The 21,752-nt window shown below is 44.6% G+C and overlaps 2 protein-coding genes and 1 non-coding gene across 4 annotated transcripts in view; 1 reads left to right on the top strand and 2 right to left on the bottom strand.

The window, feature by feature from the left end:
- Window positions 1-6,873, bottom strand: part of CLPX (caseinolytic mitochondrial matrix peptidase chaperone subunit) — a 35,926-nt gene extending 29,053 nt beyond the window's left edge. Inside the window, exon 1 of one of the 2 annotated variants that reach the window (XM_030190449.1) lies at window positions 6,541-6,873. In XM_030190449.1, the coding sequence (XP_030046309.1) occupies window positions 6,541-6,598 (58 nt within the window). In that variant the 5' untranslated portion in view covers window positions 6,599-6,873. The remainder of the gene's footprint in view (window positions 1-6,540) is intronic. The other variant, XM_030190450.1, reaches the window with a different exon arrangement.
- A 268-nt stretch (window positions 6,874-7,141) lies between these two features.
- Window positions 7,142-21,752, top strand: part of SPG21 (SPG21 abhydrolase domain containing, maspardin) — a 91,797-nt gene continuing 77,186 nt past the window's right edge. Inside the window, exons 1-2 of the mRNA XM_030189756.1 lie at window positions 7,142-7,297; window positions 19,147-19,240. Of these exons, the coding sequence (XP_030045616.1) occupies window positions 19,178-19,240 (63 nt within the window). The 5' untranslated portion in view covers window positions 7,142-7,297; window positions 19,147-19,177. The remainder of the gene's footprint in view (window positions 7,298-19,146; window positions 19,241-21,752) is intronic.
- TRNAQ-CUG lies at window positions 7,834-7,906 on the bottom strand. The gene has a single exon. It is a non-coding gene; the product is annotated as a tRNA-Gln (tRNA).

Here is a 21,752-nt window from a genome sequence, read left to right as displayed (position 1 = left end):
GTATGAGAGACTTGGAGGCATATTTTCAAAGCACTTAGCCTTCCAAAGTTCCATAGGTTTCTATGGAACTTTGGAAGGCTAAGTGCTTTGAAAATATGCCTCTTGTTGACCTGAACATGTATACCTTGAAGGAAAGGAGAAACAGGGGTGATATGATACAGACGTTCAAATATTTGAAAGGTATTAATCCGCAAATGAACCTTTTCCAGAGATGGGAAGGCAGTAGAACTAGAGGACATGAATTGAGGTTGAAGGGGGGCAGACTCAGGACTAATGTCAGGAAGTATTTTTTCACTGAGAGGGTGGTGGATATGTGGAATGCCACCCCCCCCCCCCCCCCGCGGGAGGTGGTGGAGATAAAAACGGTAATGGAATTCAACATGTGTGGGATAAACACCAAAGGAATCCTGTTTAGAAGGAATGGTTCCATAGAATCAGCGGAGTTTGGGTGGCGACCCCGGTAATTGGAAACAAAATGGGAGCTGGGCAGACTTCTACGGTCTACGCCCTGCCCTGATCGTGACTGAATAGATAGGGATGGGCTGGAGTGTAAATTTTATGGGGCTTCGATGTTAGCTTCAGAACTTAGTACAAGAACAATACTGGGCAGACATCTACGGTCTGTGCCCTGAGAAAGGACAAATCAAACTCGGGTACACATATAAAGAATCACACACCATGTAAAATGAGTTTATCTTGTTTGGCAGACTGGATGGGCCGTACAGGTCTTTATCTGCCGTCATTTACTATGTTACTATGCGCATTTACTATGTTAATATATGTTTTATTTCGAGAAAGATACTGGCACTGAACGTCTCTGGATTATGCTGTAATCTGCCTACATCTCTCTTTTAAAAGCCTTCAGCAGCAGAACTACTGATCAAATAAGTAAATCACACATATACCAACTCTTTGCTATCTTGGAATCAAATGTACTAAAGAGAGTTCCCCTGTTAAGAGTCTGATTTGCTAAACATTTCCCCATAAAATAGGAGAAAAGCCATAATAAATAAGGTCCCGTGTATCTATGTGGCAAAATGTTTAGCATATTTGGCCTTGGGAGAAGCAAAAGGCAGTACAACAACCTGGGAGCTGACCCAGAAAAGATGAACTTCAATCTGCTAAACAAGCTGGCTTTCCTGATTCTTAGCAAGATTAATACATACCATACTGTCATGGATTTATATACTAGGTCAGGACAGAGTTTTGAAAAGCAGCTTTACCCAATATCACTGACAGCTCAGTTAACAGCAGGAAGACTGTATAGAAAACTGGGAGGTATTTTTTCCTCATACTAAATTATACAGCAGAAACTGAAGAATACGTGCACGCAAAATCCTGAGCTGACCAATCAGACTGGCAAAACTGGACCTGAGCAAAGCACTTTATATAGTCAGGCTATATAATAAAAAAATGTTTAAAAATACAGTATTTTGTTTCCAATTGGTCAGTACACTATCCAAGAATATGGTACAAAATAGCACTTCTTTAAATTTGGAAACAAAATTAAAATAAACTATTTAGAAACTGTTGATAATGGCTAGCCTAGTGGCTCAGCAGCAGCACTAGGTACCACCATTCAAAGCAGGGGGTTGGGTTTCAAATAAGGGGCAATAATCTGGGAAGTTAATAAAGCCATATTGCAATCTGAAAGCCCAAAGGAACATAGGGCAATTACAAGCTCTAAAAAGGTTACATTTATTGATATACCTCTTTACAGGTCAGGCCATCCAGGCAGTTTACAATTACAGTACATGAGGTTTAACAGCAAAGCCTTTGAAAATGAGATATTTTTATTGTTTGCATAGATACAGCCCATCAGGGTCTAGGTGAGTAACAGCTAAAACATACACAAGCATAATTCTGTTTGACCCACAAAGCCCTTCACCTAGGGACATCTCTTTATCTTTCCTCATTAATCCTCCCGTGCCCTTCGTTCTCTTGATTCCAATCGCCTGGTCTTACCTGCCCCGCCCCCAGACATGCCCGTGATGAGTCCACCTGGAAATCAGTCTTTTACTTTGTGGCCTCTAAGTTGTGGAAATATCTCCCTCCCGATATCCGTTCCGAGGTTTCCTTTCCCAAATTTAAATTGCTATTAAAGACCCATTTTTTTTTTCAAAGTGCCTTTGGCCTTTTATTAGAAACTTGTCAGAACTGAGAGTGGAGAATTTCACCTTTCACTCTTATTTGTGTTATCTATTTCCAGAATGTTCTTTTAAATTCTTGCTGTGTGCTCTTTCCTATTATTATGATGGCATTCTATTCAGTTTGTTGATTGTTTTATTATTGTAAACCACTTTTGATTCTACTGTTGGAAATCATAGTATATCAAATATTTTAACAAACATACAATTTTTTTCTACATTTGTACCCCGCGCTTTCCCACTCATGGCAGGCTCAATGCGGCTTACATGGGGCAATGGAGGGTTAAGTGACTTGGCCAGAGTTACAAGGAGCTGCCTGTGCCTGAAGTGGGAATTGAACTCAGTTCCTCAGGACCAAAGTCCACCACCCTAACAACTAGGTCACTCCTCCACTCCACTCTCATAAACATCCAAGTTGTGATTTTCGACACTTCATTTTTATATGTTTTTTTCTCCACAGTACATCCAAATTTCAAGGGGGCATTTTGAGGACATCTTTTGGGCAGCACCAAAAGATAACACATTTTTCCGCAATAATGAAACAAAACGTTTGTTGGCTAGACCTGTTTCAATCACAACTAAATGACCAAAAGTTGCCCTAAATGACCACTGGAGGGATTAAGGCATAACCCCCCTTACTCCCCCAGTGGTCACAGATCCCCCTAAGTTGTGACAGTACATACCAGGCTCTATGACAGCTTCAGATATGATGGCCATTCTTGTTAGAGCAGCAGGCAGGTCCCAGGAATAGCCTAAATACATATGATGCCTACATATAGGCGACACCTGCAAACATGAGGACTATCGTGGTGTACAGTGAGGTACAATAGGTTTTTCCTCTGTTCCTGGCAGGCTCATCATATGAGGGAGTTATAGTGAGATATGTACCTGGGACCTTTTATGTAAAGTCCACTGCTGCGTCCCCTAGACTGCCCCACTGCTCTGTTTGGATGTCTGTGTGGCCAGTCTACCAGGAATGATGGGCCCCAGACTAGAAGATGACATGGGGACAAAGTTGGTCTCTGTCCCCGCAGGCTCTGCCCTTGTCCTGTCCCCGGGAACCCTGTCTCCATCCCTGCCCTGTCTTCATCTACAAAAGCCTCAAACACTTATGATTTTATATTTAAATAATTTTATTAAAGTATAAAAAGGAACAAAATTCTGTGCAACTGTTATAAATCACAAAAACAATAACAAAGAGCAACTATAATAACACCCCCACCCCCACTCTCTACCCTTTCAACCCCAACAATAACTGACTTCTACTACCCCCAAGGAACCCTAATAAACCTTGTTAAAATGTCCAGGGATACAAAATACAACCCATTCCATATGGCCTAGTGGGGAAGAAATATGCCCTATGAAACACTGCTATGATTTTTTAATCTGTGGATGAATAAGTCAACAAACATCTCAGGATTCAGTCTAGCTCTCCCAACTTCCACAGCCTTTACTGCAATAGAAAATGTCTTCTCATAAGATATGCTGGTAGCAGGAATGCACAGGATCCCCTGTGCAAATTTTGCCAGTTGTGGCCAGCACGTTTGCTTGTTTTTCCAAAAACTGAAAACACTGTCGGCTGCATCAAACATAAATGCCCAATTCATTAACAGCCTTCAAAGTAGAGAACGATATGGGAACAAGTTAAAAGTACATAAGTACTGTCACACTGGGACAGACCAAAGATCCATCAAGCCCAGAATCCTGTTTCCAACAGTGGCCAATCGAGGCCACAAATACCTGGCAAGATCCCAAAAAAGTTCAACACATTTTATGCTGCTTATCCCAGAAATAAGAAGAGGGTTTCCCCCAAGTCATTTTAATAATTTTCTCTGATTAGTTTTAAATTTACTACTTTGTAGCTTCATCGCATGCCCCCTAGTCCTAGTATTTTTGGAAAGAGTAAACAAACGATTCACGTCTACCCATTTCACTCCATTTATTACTTTATAGACCTCTATCGTATCTCCCCATAGCCATCTTTTCTCCAAGCTGAAGAGCCCCAGGCACTTCAGCCTTTCCTCATAGGGAAGTTGTCCCACTCCCTTTATCATCTTCGTTGCCCTTCTCTGCACCTTTTCCAATTCCACTATATCTTCTTTGAGATACATCAACCAGAACTGGACATAATATTAGAGGTGCGGTCACACTATGGACCGATACAAAGGCATTATACCGTCCTCACTTGTTTTCCATTCCTTTCCTAATAATACCTAATATTCTATTTGCTTTCTTAGCCGCAGCAGCACACTGAGCAGAGGGTTTCAGTCCCCCACCCTTGTGTTATTCTCTACCCCAGACATCCCAATGGCTTGGTTTTGGGCATTTTTCTCTTAGGACCATTTTGGAGGGAAAAAAAAAAGTCCAAAAGAAAAAATGTACAGAGCACAACATCTAGAAAAAGGCGATTTTTAAACCAAAAAGATAAGACCTTTTCAGGTTCAAAAATGGCTACGTTCACCACTCGATTCTGGGAGGTTTTTTTTAGCAAAATCAAACTTAGATGTTTTATCAAAAATACCCCTCATACGAAACAAAATAAGACAAAGGAACAAATAAAACAGGAAAACATATGTAGGCTGCTATTAATTTGTTTCAACAAAACACCTCCCTGTATCCCCTGATAACTCAAGGTACTGTAATCATACTACCTTCTCTGCCAAAATTCTACCCTCATCTACCACCACAACCAGGCAACATTTTTCAGAATCTGAATTCAAGAGCAAACAAATGGCTCTCGAATTGTATTTTAACATGTAGCAATGCGTTATTATCCTGATATGTGAAGGGAGGCAATTCCATTCTTCTTTTATTTCTATCATTCACACATTTAAAACCTTTTATTTCAATTTAAAATACCAATTATTGTCATTAACAACACTGGACTTAAATTCATGTTTCATAGAATAATGAACGACTCAACCTTTTAGGGAACGCCATAGAAAAGTCAAGCTATCTGTAGGTGGCTGTACCTTTTATCTAACTCTCAAAAATAAGGGTATTGCAAAGCCAAATTTCCATATTATTACATCTGAAGAATTGGCCAGATCTCTCCCTAAACATTTAATAATGCCCATTTCAAAATTGCTGCTGACATTTTCCTGTTGATTCATGAAAGATGTGACAATATAACATCCCAGAAAACAAGACACTACAGTTTACTGACAAAAATGTTTGTTTACTTACACCATCTCAGTTAAACTCGAAATAAAAGTGAATTAAATGACTGAAATCCCCCCAAAATGCACATTTTGGGAGTGAAAAAGAGTTAATACTAACCTAATAGTACACAATGGTGTTGGAGAAGGAAAGTAATATACTGTAACTAAGTTAAAACAATAAATCTTTCTAGAAATATATTATTGGACCAAATGAAGCAGTTAAGAAATAAAACATGCAGGTTTTCCTTTCTGACCTCATTTACTTTTTATTAAATACCAAATATTTTATATTAATCCCCACCCCCAAATAATGTCAAGAGCACATAGCTGTATTGGGTTTCTTTTTCTCTTTCTTAATTTATATTTAAAGTTCTTATAAACTGTCTTCCCAATAGACAAATATCACACAAACTAGTGTATAAATAAAACAAAAAAAAAAATGCAATACATGTCAGCAATGTTTAAGGATCTTTCTCTGCTTGGTTTCCTTTCACCTACTTAAGCAAGCACACAAGACAAACCTTCACAGATAGTACTCTCCCGTCTTAGGATGTGTGAAAGAAAACCAGGTACAACAAGCAAAATACTAGAAGCCTTAAATAAATGGAGGCTTAAACCCAACATAAACAATAGAAAAATTGAGAACAGTCATCAGAGTGAAAGAAACAATCATGAAACCATACGCATGACCATTCTAGGCCATACTAAATAGAAACATATGGATATTATGAATTTCTTGTGTGTTTTGTGTGCCATTAATAAGTAACTAGATATGAAAGATAAAAGAATGGCAAGTATACGATTGCCAAACTGGTTTCCTGCCATCCAATTATCCGCCAGGTCAGACCAAAGGTCCGTCCAGTCAGTATCCTGTTTCTAAGAGTGGGTCAATCCATGTCACCAGGGTTAAGGAGCTGAATCCCCCGAGTTTTTTTTATTTATTTATTGCATTTGTATCCCACATTTTCCCACCTCTTTGCAGGCTCAATGTGGCTTAAAATACATCATGAATATGTGAAAATAGACATTGAGTATTACAGAAGGATCTTGGGTAACAAGATAATAATAAAACACGATATTCCCCCAGGAATTCATCCAAGTTCAGCTACATTATCTGCTTTGCTTTGATAAATAACTGCTTAAAAGCTTGTCCACTCTTGACAAATAGCAGCAGCCACGTAATGCTCCAGAATAATAAACAGCAATAAAAACAAGACGGCTATTCCATTTACCCCTGTGGGCAGAGTGGAGGGAGGATTTGATGATCCTGGCGGCGCAGGGACAGGCCATGGCTTCCCCCGGTAAAGCCCCGGGACTCTAGTAAGGCTAGAGCTGGCTAGGCCCGGACTGGGAGCTCCGGTAAGAGCGGCGCTCGGGGCTGTCGCTTCTCCTCCCGCCGCCTCACAGGCCTAAAGGAAGGCCGCCGAGCACCCGTCAGGCCTCACTCACGAGCAGCAGAGCTGACAAACAACGTTACCCATTGACCCGGGCCCTGAGCGGAGCCGTCAGCGTCCGACGGGCGGCCTCTGCATTGCTAACGCCTCGTCAGGACGGAGCAGGGCGTACTACGTCAGCGCAAGCGCAGTGCCGTGGTGTGATGCAATACGCCGCGAGAGGGGGAGGGCATGCGTTTCAAGCCTCACCCCCGAATTGCGCCTCAGAGAGGGAGCCATTCCATTAAACTTCCTCGGGAGCGACTGGTAGTGGTAAGCGCGCGCGTGCGCACGCGCACGCGGCTCGTCGTCCTCCTCCTCGCCTTCCGGGTGCCGGCGCGTGATCGCGCGCTCCTAGGTCTACTACGTTACTGGTTTATGAGCGCGTGATCTGACGGCTAAAGCAAGCAACCCGACGCAGCGCCGCCACCCGGAAGTGTAGACAGACAGAGAGAGAGAGAGTCCTGCTGCTGCACAATATAGTTTGTTGTGGGGGGGGATATAGACTTGGTAGTTGGTGCTCAGAGCGGTCCGACCCGCGGCGCTGTGAAAGGCGGTAAGTAGGGGAGGAGGCTGCGCTCGTGCAACGGCAGAGCTCTCTTATAGGGCGACGAATCACAGAGACATCATAGTGCACGTGCCTTGGAACGAGGTTTGGCCCTGGTAACTGCCCCCGAGAGCACCTTTAGCTCTGCTGTTCTTCGCAGAAATTAACCATTTCCGGTCACACAGACAGACAGATGCACGTAGAGGAATTGGGAGGCAGATTCCTTTCACGGGGAAGGGGAGAGAAGGGCTCACATCATTTATATGTCATCCTGGATGCAGAAAGGTAGGGCTAGTGCAAGGGCATTGGTGAACATCCTTCTTAACTTTCAGGCCCCTAGTCTCTCCCCTCCCCCTCCCCCCTTACTGGTCATTAAAGATAACCTACTTGCCCCGATCTCGAAGAAAAATGACAGTCACGTATTTCATAATATTAACACTTTGTTTTTATGTATATCTAAAGAGGACAGTTTCCAAAAGTTTATTACTTAATAAATGGCAGATTAAGGCCAGTATGGGTCCATGCAATGTGGCGAGGAAAAGCTTAGGTCCCACCGAGATTTGAACTCGGATCGCTGGATTCAGAGTCCAGAGTACTAACAAATTACACCATGGAACCTCCTTGAGATTTGGGTGTCCACCCTGCAAGTAATTACAGTTGATGGTTCTTTCACTTAATGTGCTTTGGGACTAGACGCTCTTTGCTGTCACCCAGAAGGTGCTGTCCAATGTGACCCCTTAGTCTTGCTTATTTTTTATTTTTGTTACATTTGTACCCCGCGCTTTCCCACTCATGGCAGGCTCAATGCGGCTTACATATTATATACAGGTATTTATTTGTAGCTGGGGCAATGGAGGGTTAAGTGACTTGCCCAGACTTACAAGGAGCTGCCTGTGCCTGAAGTGGGAATCGAACTCAGTGGTTAAAACCCACATGAAAAGCAATTTTGTAATAATAATATTATTATTTGTAGCATTTGTATCCCACATTTTTTCTCAATGTGGCTTACATTTGCTGTAATGGCTGTTGCCATTTCCGGGTAACAGAATTACAAATGGTATTGTGTTAAGGTGCATACATACATGGCAATATACACGGAATGTTTTTTTTTTTTAAAGAGGATTGGTGTTTACTTTTGTATAAAAAACAAACAATTTTTGTCTGATACTCTAACAAGTTCTTTCAGCTCGATAGCTATGTAAAGGTTGCAGAAGTCGGTTTAATAATTTAAAATTGGAAACTTTTGTGGACATAATTTAGTGCTGGTTTTTTACCATTAGGCAAAGTAGACACTTTGGCCCCAAGGGGCAAAACCTAATGTTGGTTTTAGAGCCAATTATCGCTGGACTAGCACTGGTGTGAATCTATGCAGAATGCTCAGAGGGCTGATGGACGCAAATTGTATTAAAATAAAGGGATTTTAATGAGGTCTTTTGCTATGCCCTCTCAAGGTTTAGAGAATGGCACATAAGGAAACCCTGCTCTTACTGCTGGAAATCTACCTCCAGTGGGTTTGAAGAGAGGATTTCTTATGATTTTCTGTTTAATATCCGCCAGTTTTGATTCGCTTTGAAAGCGGAAAGAAGCCTGGGTAATAAGCCTCTAAGTGCCAGTACTGAGAAGCAAATGTGTGCGACTCTGAGCAAACCTGAAAGTGAAAGCCCACGTTGGCATCTGTTTTCTGCGCTTATGTAGAAACCTTTTCAAGCGAAAAAATATTTTGAAAAGCTTATAAAGGTGTAGAAGAATGGCGCCGATGTGTGTTTCACTTCAGGGTTGCCTGGGCATGCGCACTACGCTTACGGTGAAACTTTTGTGTGCATGCTCCAGGCAGAGCCGTAGCTGGGGAGGGGCACCAGGGGGAGCAGCCGCTCCCCAAAACGGACTTCCTCCGATGCCTATTTTTTACGTGATCCGTCGCATTTAAAACATGCTGGCACCACCAGTGGTCTGCTCTCTGCTCCTCCTGTGTCTTCAACCTGGCTACGCTTCTGGCTTCAGGCACGTTTCTCCCCCTGATTTTCGGTCTCCTAGCGTGCATATAAGTTGAATGCAGTTAGCTTTGAGCTTTGGAGGACTATTTTTCTGCGCTGTTCCTATGGTATGGGGCGGGCGCTGTTCACTTTAGTGCCAGAGCTTTGCGTATCAGGGGGCCTTAGAGTAGCAGTTTCTGAGGACAGCAAAGAGCAACTTCAGTCATCACAAAACAGGCCTTGACAATCACACCAACTCAAAGAATCATCAGCACATACATTTTACCCACAGGGAGGATGGGCACTTTTCAAGTAGCCCATTAACTCATTGTTTATATAACACAAAACAAAATATATTTTTTGCAGCATCATTCTGGGAGGAGTGGCTTGCTAACTTTCAGATTTCCTTTGTCCTAAGAATGATATGATAACTCTATAAAATGAGATTGGCACCATTGTGACATTAAGAGCAGCAGAGTTAGTTGCTGTCCCTGGGAAGCTTGCCAGGTGCCCTTGGCCTGGATTGGCCGCTGTCATGGACAGGATGCTGGGCTCGATGGACCCTTGGTCTTTTCCCAGTGTAGCATTACTTATGTACTTATGCCCTCTACTTGGCTCACTTTTATTACATAGAGCAGTGATTTAACTTATTGTGATGTCATAGTGGTTCATTCCACCAATAAGAGCCAACCTCATTAGTGATGTCACAATGGCTTGATTGTATAGAATGTTTGTACGTTTGGGAAGCTTGCCAGGTGCCCTTGGCCTGGATTGGCCGCTGTCATGGACAGGATGCTGGGCTCGATGGACCCTTGGTCTTTTCCCAGTGTAGCATTACTTATGTACTTATGCCCTCTACTTGGCTCACTTTTATTACATAGAGCAGTGATTTAACTTATTGTGATGTCATAGTGGTTCATTCCACCAATAAGAGCCAACCTCATTAGTGATGTCACAATGGCTTGATTGTATAGAATGTTTGTACGTTTGGGAAGCTTGCCAGGTGCCCTTGGCCTGGATTGGCCGCTGTCATGGACAGGATGCTGGGCTCGATGGACCCTTGGTCTTTTCCCAGTGTGGCATTACTTACGTACTTAAGTACTTCTTAATCAAAAGATGCTTGGTTTTCTGAAAGTGATAGAGCCGCAGTCTTAGACCGACTATTTGATGATCTGTTATTTAGGAATCTTCTGTTTGTGTATCATCATTTGTAACTATCTAGGTACCCTCTGCATTTACTTTAGTCCTCTAGGATGTTTAAAATTTTTGAAGAGTTATATCACAGTGGCTCCGATTGTTCACAATTGTGGGGCTGCAGAAACCAGTATGTTAACTGGATACCCTTTTTGTGGTACTGCACCATAGTTGTAAACAAATCCTATAGAATTATCACCTCCAACATTCTATCTTGCTGCCTGTGTCCGTGGCTTTCTTCGGAGTTGGTCTGCTAGGCTCCATAGATCAGGCTGATGTCACGTAGAACGCCAGAGGAGGAGGGGCGAAAGCGGCAGGGCACAGGGGCGGAGCTTGAATGAGAAACAGAAGCATTGAGGGGCGGAGTAGTCAAGAGCGTCGTGACCAATGGCAGGGAAGAAAGATCAGAGTCCTCCTTGGGCGTGAGTGGAGGGGGCAGAGCCACGGAGAGCGTGCTGCTGTGCCGAGCCGGTGCGCGGGTGCGCTCGCGTGTTCCTGTGCTGGGGACGGGGGGACCTCAGGAGTCAGAGCAGCGCGAAAGAGGAGGAAAGCAGGCAACAGCCGCAGCTGCCCCTCCGGGCCCCATGGGAGGGTGTTTGGGCAGCCACCACGACTCCTGGGGAGGGAGGGAGGGAGGGACCCTGAAACTCGGAGGAGGGAGGGACCCTGAAACTCAGAGGGAGGGAGGGGGGGACCCTGAAAGTCGGAGGAAGGGAGGGAGGGAATGACCCTGGAACTGGGAGGGAGGGAGGGGGGGGGCCCTTGCACACACTCTCATTCTCACACACACACACTCTCTCTCACAGACACACTCGCACCCAGTCTCACTCTCTCTCTGTCACACACACAGTCACTCTCGCACATACACACTCCGAGGAAAACCTTGCTAGCGCCCGTTTCATCTGTGTCAGAAACGGACCTTTTTTACTAGTTGTAAATAATTTTCTTTTTCTTTTTTTTTTTCTTTTTTTAAATTTGACAAGGTCTTTTATTGAAACAAGTGCAGCATAAATATTACAGTGCTAGGAACCTTCCCTAAATTTAACGCTGGCCTGAAAACACACCTGTTCTCCTGTGCATTTGGGCTTTGATTTTTCACATTTCTACCCCTTCCCAGTTAATTGCCTTCTGGGATCAATAGTGTGTCTACTCTTATAACTCTCTCTGTTTTCTTTCACTTCCCTATAACCTCCTTATACCTTTCCTATTAGGGTTTTGTAGTTCCTTTTTTATTTCTGATTTGATTTTGTAAGCCGCCTCACATTTTTCGAAAGGCGGTATATTAAACCCAATAAACCATAAACCAAACAGATAAGCAGTCATAAGCATATCTTTTATGGCCACGCAGATCCAAGAAATACAGTGCTGGTTTAACAGCACCCTATTAAAAAATATGCCAGATGTTAAAATACTGTGTTTAGGAGGTCTTTTACTAAGCTGCGGTAGTGTTTCTAGCTCATGGTAGAAATCAGCTGGTGGTAAACGCCGAGACGTACATGATTTCTGCTGTGAGCTAAAAATGCTACCGTGGATTAGTAAAAGACCCCTTTAGTTTGCCGCTGTTCTTTGGAGTTTTGTGACTTGCTCGTGTCTGAGCTGCAGTTCTGATCTCTTTCTTTTTGATATGTTGTCTCTAGATTCTGTATAATTAGGGCTTTTGCTTTGTGCATTAATAATATTGTCAGTCATGAGACACCCACAGGCGTATTTTGCTGTAATGGAACTTTTGCTCTTTGCCTATGCCATTGTGTACAAGAAAGCAGAAGTATATGTATGTTTGAAATCGGAGTGCAGCTGCAGGAAGCAGGAAAAAAATGTTTTCCAGCTTAATAGAAGGCTGTCAGTTTCTCAGCAGTGTACAGTACCCTTTCTCCTGTGCTGTCAGAAGCCTGAAGAGTATTTTGAAGTTCTATCAATCTGACGTTTGTTCCGGGTCTCGGGATTTAAACTGATTTAGTTCAGGTTGGTTTGTGTTCAGACCCTGAGAGGAATTTCTGTATCATCTAGCGTAGTTCAGGCCTTACATGAACAGTGCTTCTTTCCAAGCTTATTCCAGTCTTGGTTTCCCGCAAGTCAAATAAAATGTATATATGCAGCTTACAGTTCTAAAAAGATAAGAGAAAATCGAAAGGGAGAGAATAAGGGGGGAAAAAAGTGTAGGGAGGGAGAAACTTGAGTTACAGTTGATGAAAGGAACGATAGGGTATCGGCAGGAATAGGATAGGGATTGGTATGTCTGAGCAGGTTGACGGGCTCATCCCTCAATCTATGTAAATATAAAGACATCCTCAAAGACGAATGTTTGAAGGTTTGTTTTGAATTTTCCTAGAGAAGTCTGTGATCTGAGGTGAAAGGGCATAGCATTCCGTAAAGAGGAACTCGCAATAGAAAAAATAGACTCTCGAGTAATATCGAGTGTAATATGATGGAAGGATGGCACAGCTGAAATACGTTGGGATGAACGGAGTGCTTGAGAAGGGGCATACAGGGCACGTGCCAAGAAAGAGGGGGTTTCAGACGTTCTAATCTTGAAGACTAATAGAAGAATTTTGTAGGTAGAGGAGCAGGGTTACATGATGATATTTCTTTGATCCTGTAATGATTTTAGCAGAAGTGTTTTGAATAATTTTAAGACGACACAGATCCTTTTGTCTCAGACCTTTGTACAGAGAATCATAATAATCTAATTGAGAGAGGACGAGGGAATAGACCAGAATATTGCGAGGCAAAGGGTAAAGAAGTGATTTGATATAACATATTACTTCCTACCATGCCTTAAAGTTCAACCTCACCTTCATTGTTACTGGCCTGCCTTCTATGTTCACAAATGCATTACTCTTACCCACACCTCTGGTGTATGTACTATTGTTTGTTTTAATGGAGGAGTTGCCTGATGGTTAGTGCAGCAGGCCTTGAACCTGGCGATCTGGGCTCAATTCCTGCTGCAGCTCCTTGTTACCTTGGGCAAGTCACTTACAAAAACATTAGACTGTGAGCCCTCTAGGGACAGAGAAAGTACCTGCGTATAAAGTGTACAGTGCTGCGTACATCTAGTACTACTACTACTACTTAACATTTCTAGAGCGCTACTAGGGTTACGCAGCGCTGTACAATTTAACAAAGAGAGACAGTCCCTGCTCAAAGAGCTTACAATCTAATAGACAAGTGAACGGTCGGTCCGATAGGGGCAGTCAAATTGGGGCATTCTGGATTCACTGAACGGTAAGGGTTAGGTGCCGAACGCAGCATTGAAGAGGTGGGCTTTAAGCAAAGACTTGAAGACGGGCAGGGAGGGGGCTTGGCGTAAGGGTTCAGGAAGGTTGTTCCAAGCATAGGGTGAGGCGAGGCAGAATGAGCGCTATACAAATGCTTAGTAGTAGTAATGTTGCAGCGTTTTAAAAGAAAATGCATCTATTCAGCACTGCTAGCCAGATCCTTGCCCCGCTGATTTATACATAGACCATGGTAACCACAGTAAGTAAGTTATTACGTGTAGTAGCTGAATGTCACCATTATACATTACCATCCAGGAACTGTACAGAGGGTGCGGAAGCAATGGGAATGATTCTCGCTGGCTGTATCCACATAGCAGCTTTGAAAATAGGCAGCAGGAGGAATTACGTCACCTCAGTTGCTTTTTTACTGTGGTGAGGAGAGGGTGTACTTTTTTTCACTCCACACTTGCTCAGTCCAAGAGCTTCTTTTGTGCGTCCGGTGTGTTTTTCTTCATTTTTTGCGGTCCTTCCATTCGCAAAACTTTGTTTAACTCCTTCCTTTATTTTCTTAGTTTTTTACCAAATTTTTCAGTTTCCTTAATTTTTTGTCATCGCAAGGCCACTTTTGGGCCTTTGCCGGGTTTACATCCTATTTTTTCTCCGGTGTCTCATCCCTTTTTCCGGCACCATCACTTCTTTTAAGTTAGCTGATGAGGTTTTCCTATCCATGTCCAATAAAGTTCTCAGTGGCTTAAAGCATTGCACCTGGTGCAATCAGATGATCTCTGGAACATACACCCATTCTTGATGTCTCCATTGTTTAGGGCCCGACCTTAGCCTTGAAAACTGCAACCTTTGTCTTCGTATGAAGAAAAGGGCCCAGCTTTCCAGAGAAGCTCAATGCGAGAAACTTTTGGGAGCCAATTCTGGTTCCTTGGTATCAGCATCAATGTTGGCATCGCACTGGCATCCACAGCATCAGTAAGCATAGCTGCTGCTAGATCTGCAAACAGTGGGAGCAGTGGTGCATTGAGTGGATCTCCACCTGTCTCCAGGTACTGCTCTGCAGAGCCCCCGGGACAGGCCATCGTTGGAACCGGCCATCATTGTGTCAGACCTGACCCCGAGGTGACGTGATGATTCGATGTCGTCCTTGTCAGCACCGAGGAGCCTCAGTGACAAGCTTTGGGCGAAGGCCAAGAAGCATAGTCATTGATCCCCCTCGACACATGGTGCCGGGAGTTCCGGGGCATCGAGGGATTCAGCATTTGAGAAGCGTTGATTCTGGGAGGACCTCTCTCCCTTCATAAAGAAGGTACCGATGCACTCTTCTACCAGCAGTCACCCGCCGGCTCCAATATCGACCCTGACAGATCTGCAACTTGTCTCATAACTTGGAACCCCAGCTTTTCCAGTGGCTCTCGATGAGCGCAGCTGGGCCTTGCTTCCTGAGTTGCTTGATGGCCTTATGCAATGGTGTGCATCAGCACCGGGGGTGCTTGCACCTACCCTGCCTCCCATTGTGGCCTCACGTGGCCCTCAACCTGCGGTACGGCCTCCAACACCGGTGTCGACTGCCACCCATGCCAGTGTCAGCATTACCTTATGCTGTGAAAGGCCCTAAGAGTTAGCCTAACAGAGGCTTCAGGGCCTACTCTGTGTCAGCCTAAGACCTCTGGGAGAGCAGTTCTGACATTCCCTCCTCCCCTCATAGTCTGATCCCCTATGGATTTCGGTGAAAGACAGGATGTCTCCTAACACATTTGCTTCTAAGCAATAAAACAGACCAGAATCTGCCTAGGAAAACAGAAATATACCACTCTGCTAGTTCACAGGAATTCACACTTCCTTGGTGAATCATGAGACATAGGATCAAAGCAAACCAAATTATATCATAGGTCAATGCCTGGGAAAAGAATTCAGGCCCAGATGCATCAACCAAACGTAAAAAAATCAAAATCGTAAAAGTACTTAGCGAATTAAAAAAAACGAAGAATGCATTAAAAAAACAGCTCAGAAATGTTCGGTGCGGTATTGAAAAGTACAAGGTATCAATACGTCCGTATTCCCCGTCGGTAAAAGGCCCCTAAAGCATGCGCAGAGCAGCCAAGCGTTATGCTGGTTGCTCTGCGCATGCCACTGTCAAAACAAAAAAAAACAAACACATGGCTCCCAAAATAAAAACAAAACAAAAAAGGACCAGGAGGGGGCAAAGGCGCTCATCAGGAGCGTCCTGCTTGAATGGCCTTGCCCCCCCCCCCCCACCCCGTCTGAGGTCGCTGCTGCTCCCCGCATTATAAATTTAAAAAGCAAAACAAAGAAATCCTTACTTTAGAAGCCCCGGCCGGCCCCCCTCCATTCCTCTCTACTGTCAACCACACAGCTCCGCCTCCTGACTGACACCCTCCGCCCTGTGCCCCGCCTCCTCCGCGGGTCCTCGCCATTCCCCCCCTCTTACCGGGCCCGTGCAGCGCCTTTCACCTCTATGTGAAGGCGCTGCACGGGCAAGAAGATCAGCTGACCCCTCTGTCTTCCATTCTTCCTTCGCGTCTCTCTCCTTTTGGGCCCACCCCCGTCTGACGAGCGCCTTTGCCCCCTCCCGGTCATTTATTTTTTAACTTCTGGATTGCTTGCAGAGGGAGCGGGGAGCAGCGGTGACCTGGGGCGTCAATAAAGGACGCCACTGGTGCGTGTTTTCACCTCCCTTGTTCTTTTTTTTTTTTTTAGTTCTACAGTAGAGTTTTTTGCCGGAGAGCCCTAACGAGAGGTACAGACCTCTCGTTAGATTTCTCGGCGTTTTCCTTCGTTAAACCAGTCGGAAAACGTTAGTGCATGTCATTTCAAAAGGGTTTCTACACTAATTGCTCATCTGCATTCCATTTTCGTTAGCTGCTACGGTCCTCGAAAAATGGGCTTTAGTACATGAAACGGTTGGCAATTTCTTCGATAAAGGGTGGTTAAAGGGTTGTTAAAGTTTTGTGCATCTGTATTTAAAACCCCAGAGAGGGACAAGGGGACACAAGCATACATACCCCCCCCCCCCCCTACACACACACATCTTACCTTCAGACACAGCCCCCTGCTTAGCACAGACATTCATTCACACAGGTGTGCCGAAGCAGTGCTGTATTTTCTGCCCTAAGCTTTTTTCTAGATAAAATATCTTTTGCCAATCCACCTTTGTGTGTTGTATTATTCTGCTACGTTCGGAGTCACCGACCAAGAAAGGGATCTAGACATCGTTGATGATACGTTGAAACCCTATGCTCAGTGTGCTGTGGCAGCTAAGAAAGCAAATAGAATGATAGGTATTATTAGGAAAGGAATGAAAAACAAAAATAAGGGCATTATAATGCCTTTGTATCGGTCCATGGTGCGACTGCAACTCGGATATTGTTCAATTCTGGTCACCACATCTCAAAAAAAAGATAGTGGAATTAGAAAAGGTACAGAGAAGGGCAACGAAAATGATAAAGGGGATGGGACAACTTCCCTATGAGGAAAGGCTGAAGCATCTAGGGCCCGTCAGCTTGGAGAAAAAAACAACTGAGGGGAGATATCGTACAGGTCTATAAAATAATGAGTGAAGTGGAACGGGTAGACGTGAATCGTTTGTTTACTCTTTCCAAAAATACTAGGACTAGGGGGCATGCGATGAAGCTACAAAGTAGTAAATTTAAAACGAATCGGAGAAAATTTCTCTTCACTCAATGTTTAATTAAACTCTGGAATTCGTTGCCAGAGATTGTGGTAAAGGCGGTTAGCTTAGCGAGTTTAAAAAAGGTCTGGACGGCTTCCTAAAGGAAAAGGCCATAGACCATTATTAAATTGGACTTGGGGAAAATCCACTATTTCTGGGATAAGCAGCATAAAACGTTTTGTACTTTTTTGGGATCTTGCTAGGTATTTGTGACCTGGATTGACCACTGTTGGAAACAGGATGCTGGGCTTGATGGACCTTTGGTCTGTCCCAGGGTGGCAATACTTAGGTACCCACCGAGAGCTCATTCGTTCAGCTCGCAGCACAGGCAGGTAGTTACAGAGGAACTCAACCCTCCTGAATGCCACGCGGTCAAGCCAGTTCCACCTGGGGAGAAAAGGCAGGGATTCTATTCCAGGTACTTCCTTGTGCAAAAGAAAATGGGGGGGGGGGGGGGGGATGCATCCCATCCTAGGCCTAAGGGCCCTGAATAAATTCCTAGTCCAAGAAAAGTTCAGGATGGTTTCCCTGGGCACCCTTCTGTCTGGACTTAAAGGATGCATATACTCACATCCCGATACTTTCAGCCCACTGGAAGTATCTTCAGTTTCAGCTGAGAACACATCACTTTCAGTACCGTGTGTTGCCTTTTGGCCTCACGTCAACTCCCAGGGTCTTCAGCAAATGTCTAGTAGTAGTTGCAGCATCGCTGTGCAGACTTGGGAGTCCATGTGTTCCCATATCTCGATGATTGGCTGGAAAGAGCACCTCTCCGGATGGTGCTGAAGAGTCCATGTGGACGGGTGCTCGAGCTACTAGGGTTTGTTTTAAACTACTCCAAGTCCCATCTACTCCCTGTCCAATAATTGGCGTTCATAGGAGCCCTGCTCGATACACAGAAGGTTCGAGCCTACCTTCTGGAGATGAGCGGATACTTTTGTTGTACTTTGCTTCCAGGGTTCGAGATTCTTAGTAGGTCACGCTCAGCAGATGTTGAGATTGTTGGGCCACATGTCTTCCACAGTGTATGTTACACCCATGACACGTCTTCACATAAGATCAGCTCAGTGGACCCTGGTTTCTCAGTGGTGTCAAGCCATGCAGAGCCTGGAAGATGTCATCCATGTATCTGCAGAGCTTGTATACTTCCTTCAGTAGTGGACCATTGACTATCCTGTGACTATCAAGCTCCCATACTTGTTTGTGTCTGCATTTTTCTGACACTATCATATTATTGATATTACTGGATTTAATCTGGCTATTTCTAAATTTACTTTATTCTTTGGTTTATGCTAACATTTGGTCATTTTACTGTTACACTATCAAAGTATTCCTGTTGTACAGCACCTTGGGTGTATCTTCTCCTAAAAGCGGTTAATAAATCTAAATAAAGTGGTGGAAGTAATGAATGTAAAATGGTCTAGATTGCAGCTGGGTTTGGATCCACTGTCTGCTAGGGTTGGTCAGTTCTAGGCCTGGCACTTAGGAGAGATTTGTTCTGTGCCAGGGAGGGAGGGTGTCTGCTGCTACCGGAGCAGGAGTGGCTCAGAGTGGCCGGCCCTCGAGCCCGCAACAGCTGCTGGAGCTGCCTGGGCTTGAGTAAAACTGTCCAGTCTGAGCAAGAGATGCTGCTTCATAAAACTGATTAGACAGTGGAAGGAAGAAGGGGGACCAGGCCGAACTGACCGACTGGAAGCAGGAGAAGAAGGATCTGTATAGGAATATGGCAGGAAGAGATCACTGTGTACTCTGACGCATCACATGTGTTTGTTGCAGGTTCACCTAAGGCTGGTTTCAGCTCAGCATCATGGGAGAGATTAAGGTCTCTCCTGATTACAACTGGTTCAGGAGCACCGTTCCTCTGAAAAGGGTGAGTGGGAGTAGATGACTTTTTCATAGCTCTTTAAGACTGCAGCGCTGCGCTTGGGGAAACTTGTGTGAGGACTGAAGAGTATGTTTGTAATGGGAAACTCTTATTTCACTATCTCATGAGTGAGTGTTGTCCTATTGGTGCTCAGTGGCGTAGCCAGACTGCCAATTTTGGATGGGCCTGAACCCAAAGTGGGTGGGCACAAAATTTTCTCTCTACCCCCCTCCCCCTGCAAAATTTAGTCACGCTAATCAGATGCATTTGTCACACAGGGTAAAGTGCTGCTTTTCAGTGCATCAGATTTCAGAAAATTTATTTAATAGCCTAACACCCTTTTCAGTGAGCTTTCAGAGGCCAAAACCTCCTGCCTCAGGTCAGTATAATGCTGTTACGGTATCCTCGCCTGACCTAAGGAAGGAAGTATTGGTCTCTGAAACTTTATTAGCACCATATTACTTTATCCTAAATTAAAAATAAAATTATTTTCTTTACCTTTCTTGTATGGCCATTTACTTTTTCTCATTGTGTCGCTCCCAGTCTCTAGATTCTGCTTTCCTTCGTTTTCACTTAACTCTTCTGACACGGTTTCCTGGCCATTTCTCCTTTTTCTCTCCTTTTTCTTTGCTTTCTTCAATATTTTTCTGCCTCTCTCTGTGTCCAGATTTAATTCATTCTTACTATCCATTCTTTAATTTCCTTCATCTACTTATGGCTTTTCATCTTTTTCTCTCCCTTGTTCTCCCCATGCCCCTTCCTCTTATTCTCCAGTCTTTCACTACTCTCCTTTTCCATTCAGCAGCTCTCTTCTTTCTCTCCCCATCCTTCCAGTCTCCCCTCTCTCGCCCCATCCTTCCAGTAGTCTCCCCTCTTTCTTTCTGCATCCTTCCGTCCAGTGTCACCTCTTTCTCCCTACCCTTCCATCCAGCGTCTTCCCTCTTTCTCTCCCCATCCTTCCATCCATCTACCCTCTCTCCTGATCCTTCCATCTAATGTCTCTCTCTCTCCCTCTTTCTAACCAGTGTCTCTGTATCACTCTACCCTTTTCTGTTCAGTGTCCCTTCTCTCTCCACATCCTTCCAGTCTCTCCCCTTTCTCTCCCCATCCTTCCAGTCTCTCCCCTTTCTCTCCCCATCCTTCCATCCAGAGTCTCTCTCCCCATCCATCCGTTTTCCCTCTTTCTCTCCCCATCCTTCCATCTGTTTTCCCTCTTTCTCTGCCATCCTTCCATCTATTTTCCCTCTTTCTCCCCATCCTTCCATGTTTTCCCTCATTCTCTGCCATCCTTCCATCTATTTTCCCTCTTTCTCCCCATCCTTCCATGTTTTCCCTCATTCTCTGCCATCCTTCCATCTGTTTTCCCTCTTTTCTCCCCATCCTTCCATGTTTTCCCTCATTCTCCCCATCCTTCCATGTTTTCCCTCTTTCTCTGCCATCCTTCCATCTGTTTTCCCTCTTTTTCTCCCCATCCTTCCATGTTTTCCCTCTTTCTCCCCATCCTTCCATGTTTTCCCTCTTTCTCTGCCATCCTTCCATCTGTTTTCCCTCTTTCTCCCCATCCTTCCATGTTTTCCCTCTTTCTCTGCCATCCTTCCATGTTTTCCCTCATTCTCTGCCATCCTTCCATCTGTTTTCCCTCTTTTTCTCCCCATCCTTCCATCTGTTTTCCCTCTTTTTCTCCCCATTCTTCCATGTTTTCCCTCTTTTCTTCGACGAGGCCCGCCCTGCATGCCAGCGCCCGCCCCAGCTCCCATTGCCGGCCACTGCTGCTTTTCCTGTTGAGCAGCAGGGCCGGCGCTACAAAAGAAGAAGCGCTAACAGCGCTAAGGAAGACGAAAAATGTAAAAAAAAAAAAAAAAAACGCGGCACCGGCAGGCACTGTCTAGGCAGCCTTGAGGCATTGGCTGCTGGCTTGCAGGCTCCTCCCCTCTCTACGTGAGACGGGAGGAGCCTGCGAGCCAGCAGCCAATGCCTCAAGGCTGCCTAGACAGTGCCTGCCGGTGCCGCGCTTTTTTTTTTTTTTTTTTACATTTTTCGTCTTCCTTAGCACCGTTAGCGCTTCTTCTCTTTGTAGCGCCGGCCCTGCTGCTCAACAGGAAAAGCAGCAGTGGCCGGCAATGGGTGCTGGGGCGGGCGCTGGGCGGGCCTGGGCCGAAATTGGGTGGTCCTGGGACCAGCCAGGCCCACCCGTACCTACGCCCCTGTTGGTGCTGAATTCAGGACTCTGGTGCTCAATGCCTCCTTTTCTGAAGTGTCATAGAGCCAGGTTTAACCTTAATCAATAGAAATAAAACATGTAAAAGAAAATAAGATGATACCTTTTTTATTGGACATAACTTAATACATTTCTTGGTTAGCTTTTGAAGGTTCCCTTCTTCGTCAGATCGGAAATCTGGAAGATACCGCATACAACCGCATAAAAAAGCAAATGAACAAACTTATGGAAAAAGATTTCTGATCTGAGGAAGAAGGGCAACCTTCGAAAGCTAATCAAGAAATGTATTAAGTTATGTCC

The sequence above is a fragment of the Microcaecilia unicolor genome, chromosome 1, assembly GCF_901765095.1.
Source record: "Microcaecilia unicolor chromosome 1, aMicUni1.1, whole genome shotgun sequence".
NCBI lineage: Eukaryota > Metazoa > Chordata > Amphibia > Gymnophiona > Siphonopidae > Microcaecilia > Microcaecilia unicolor.
This window is presented reverse-complemented; position numbering and strand designations above follow the sequence as displayed.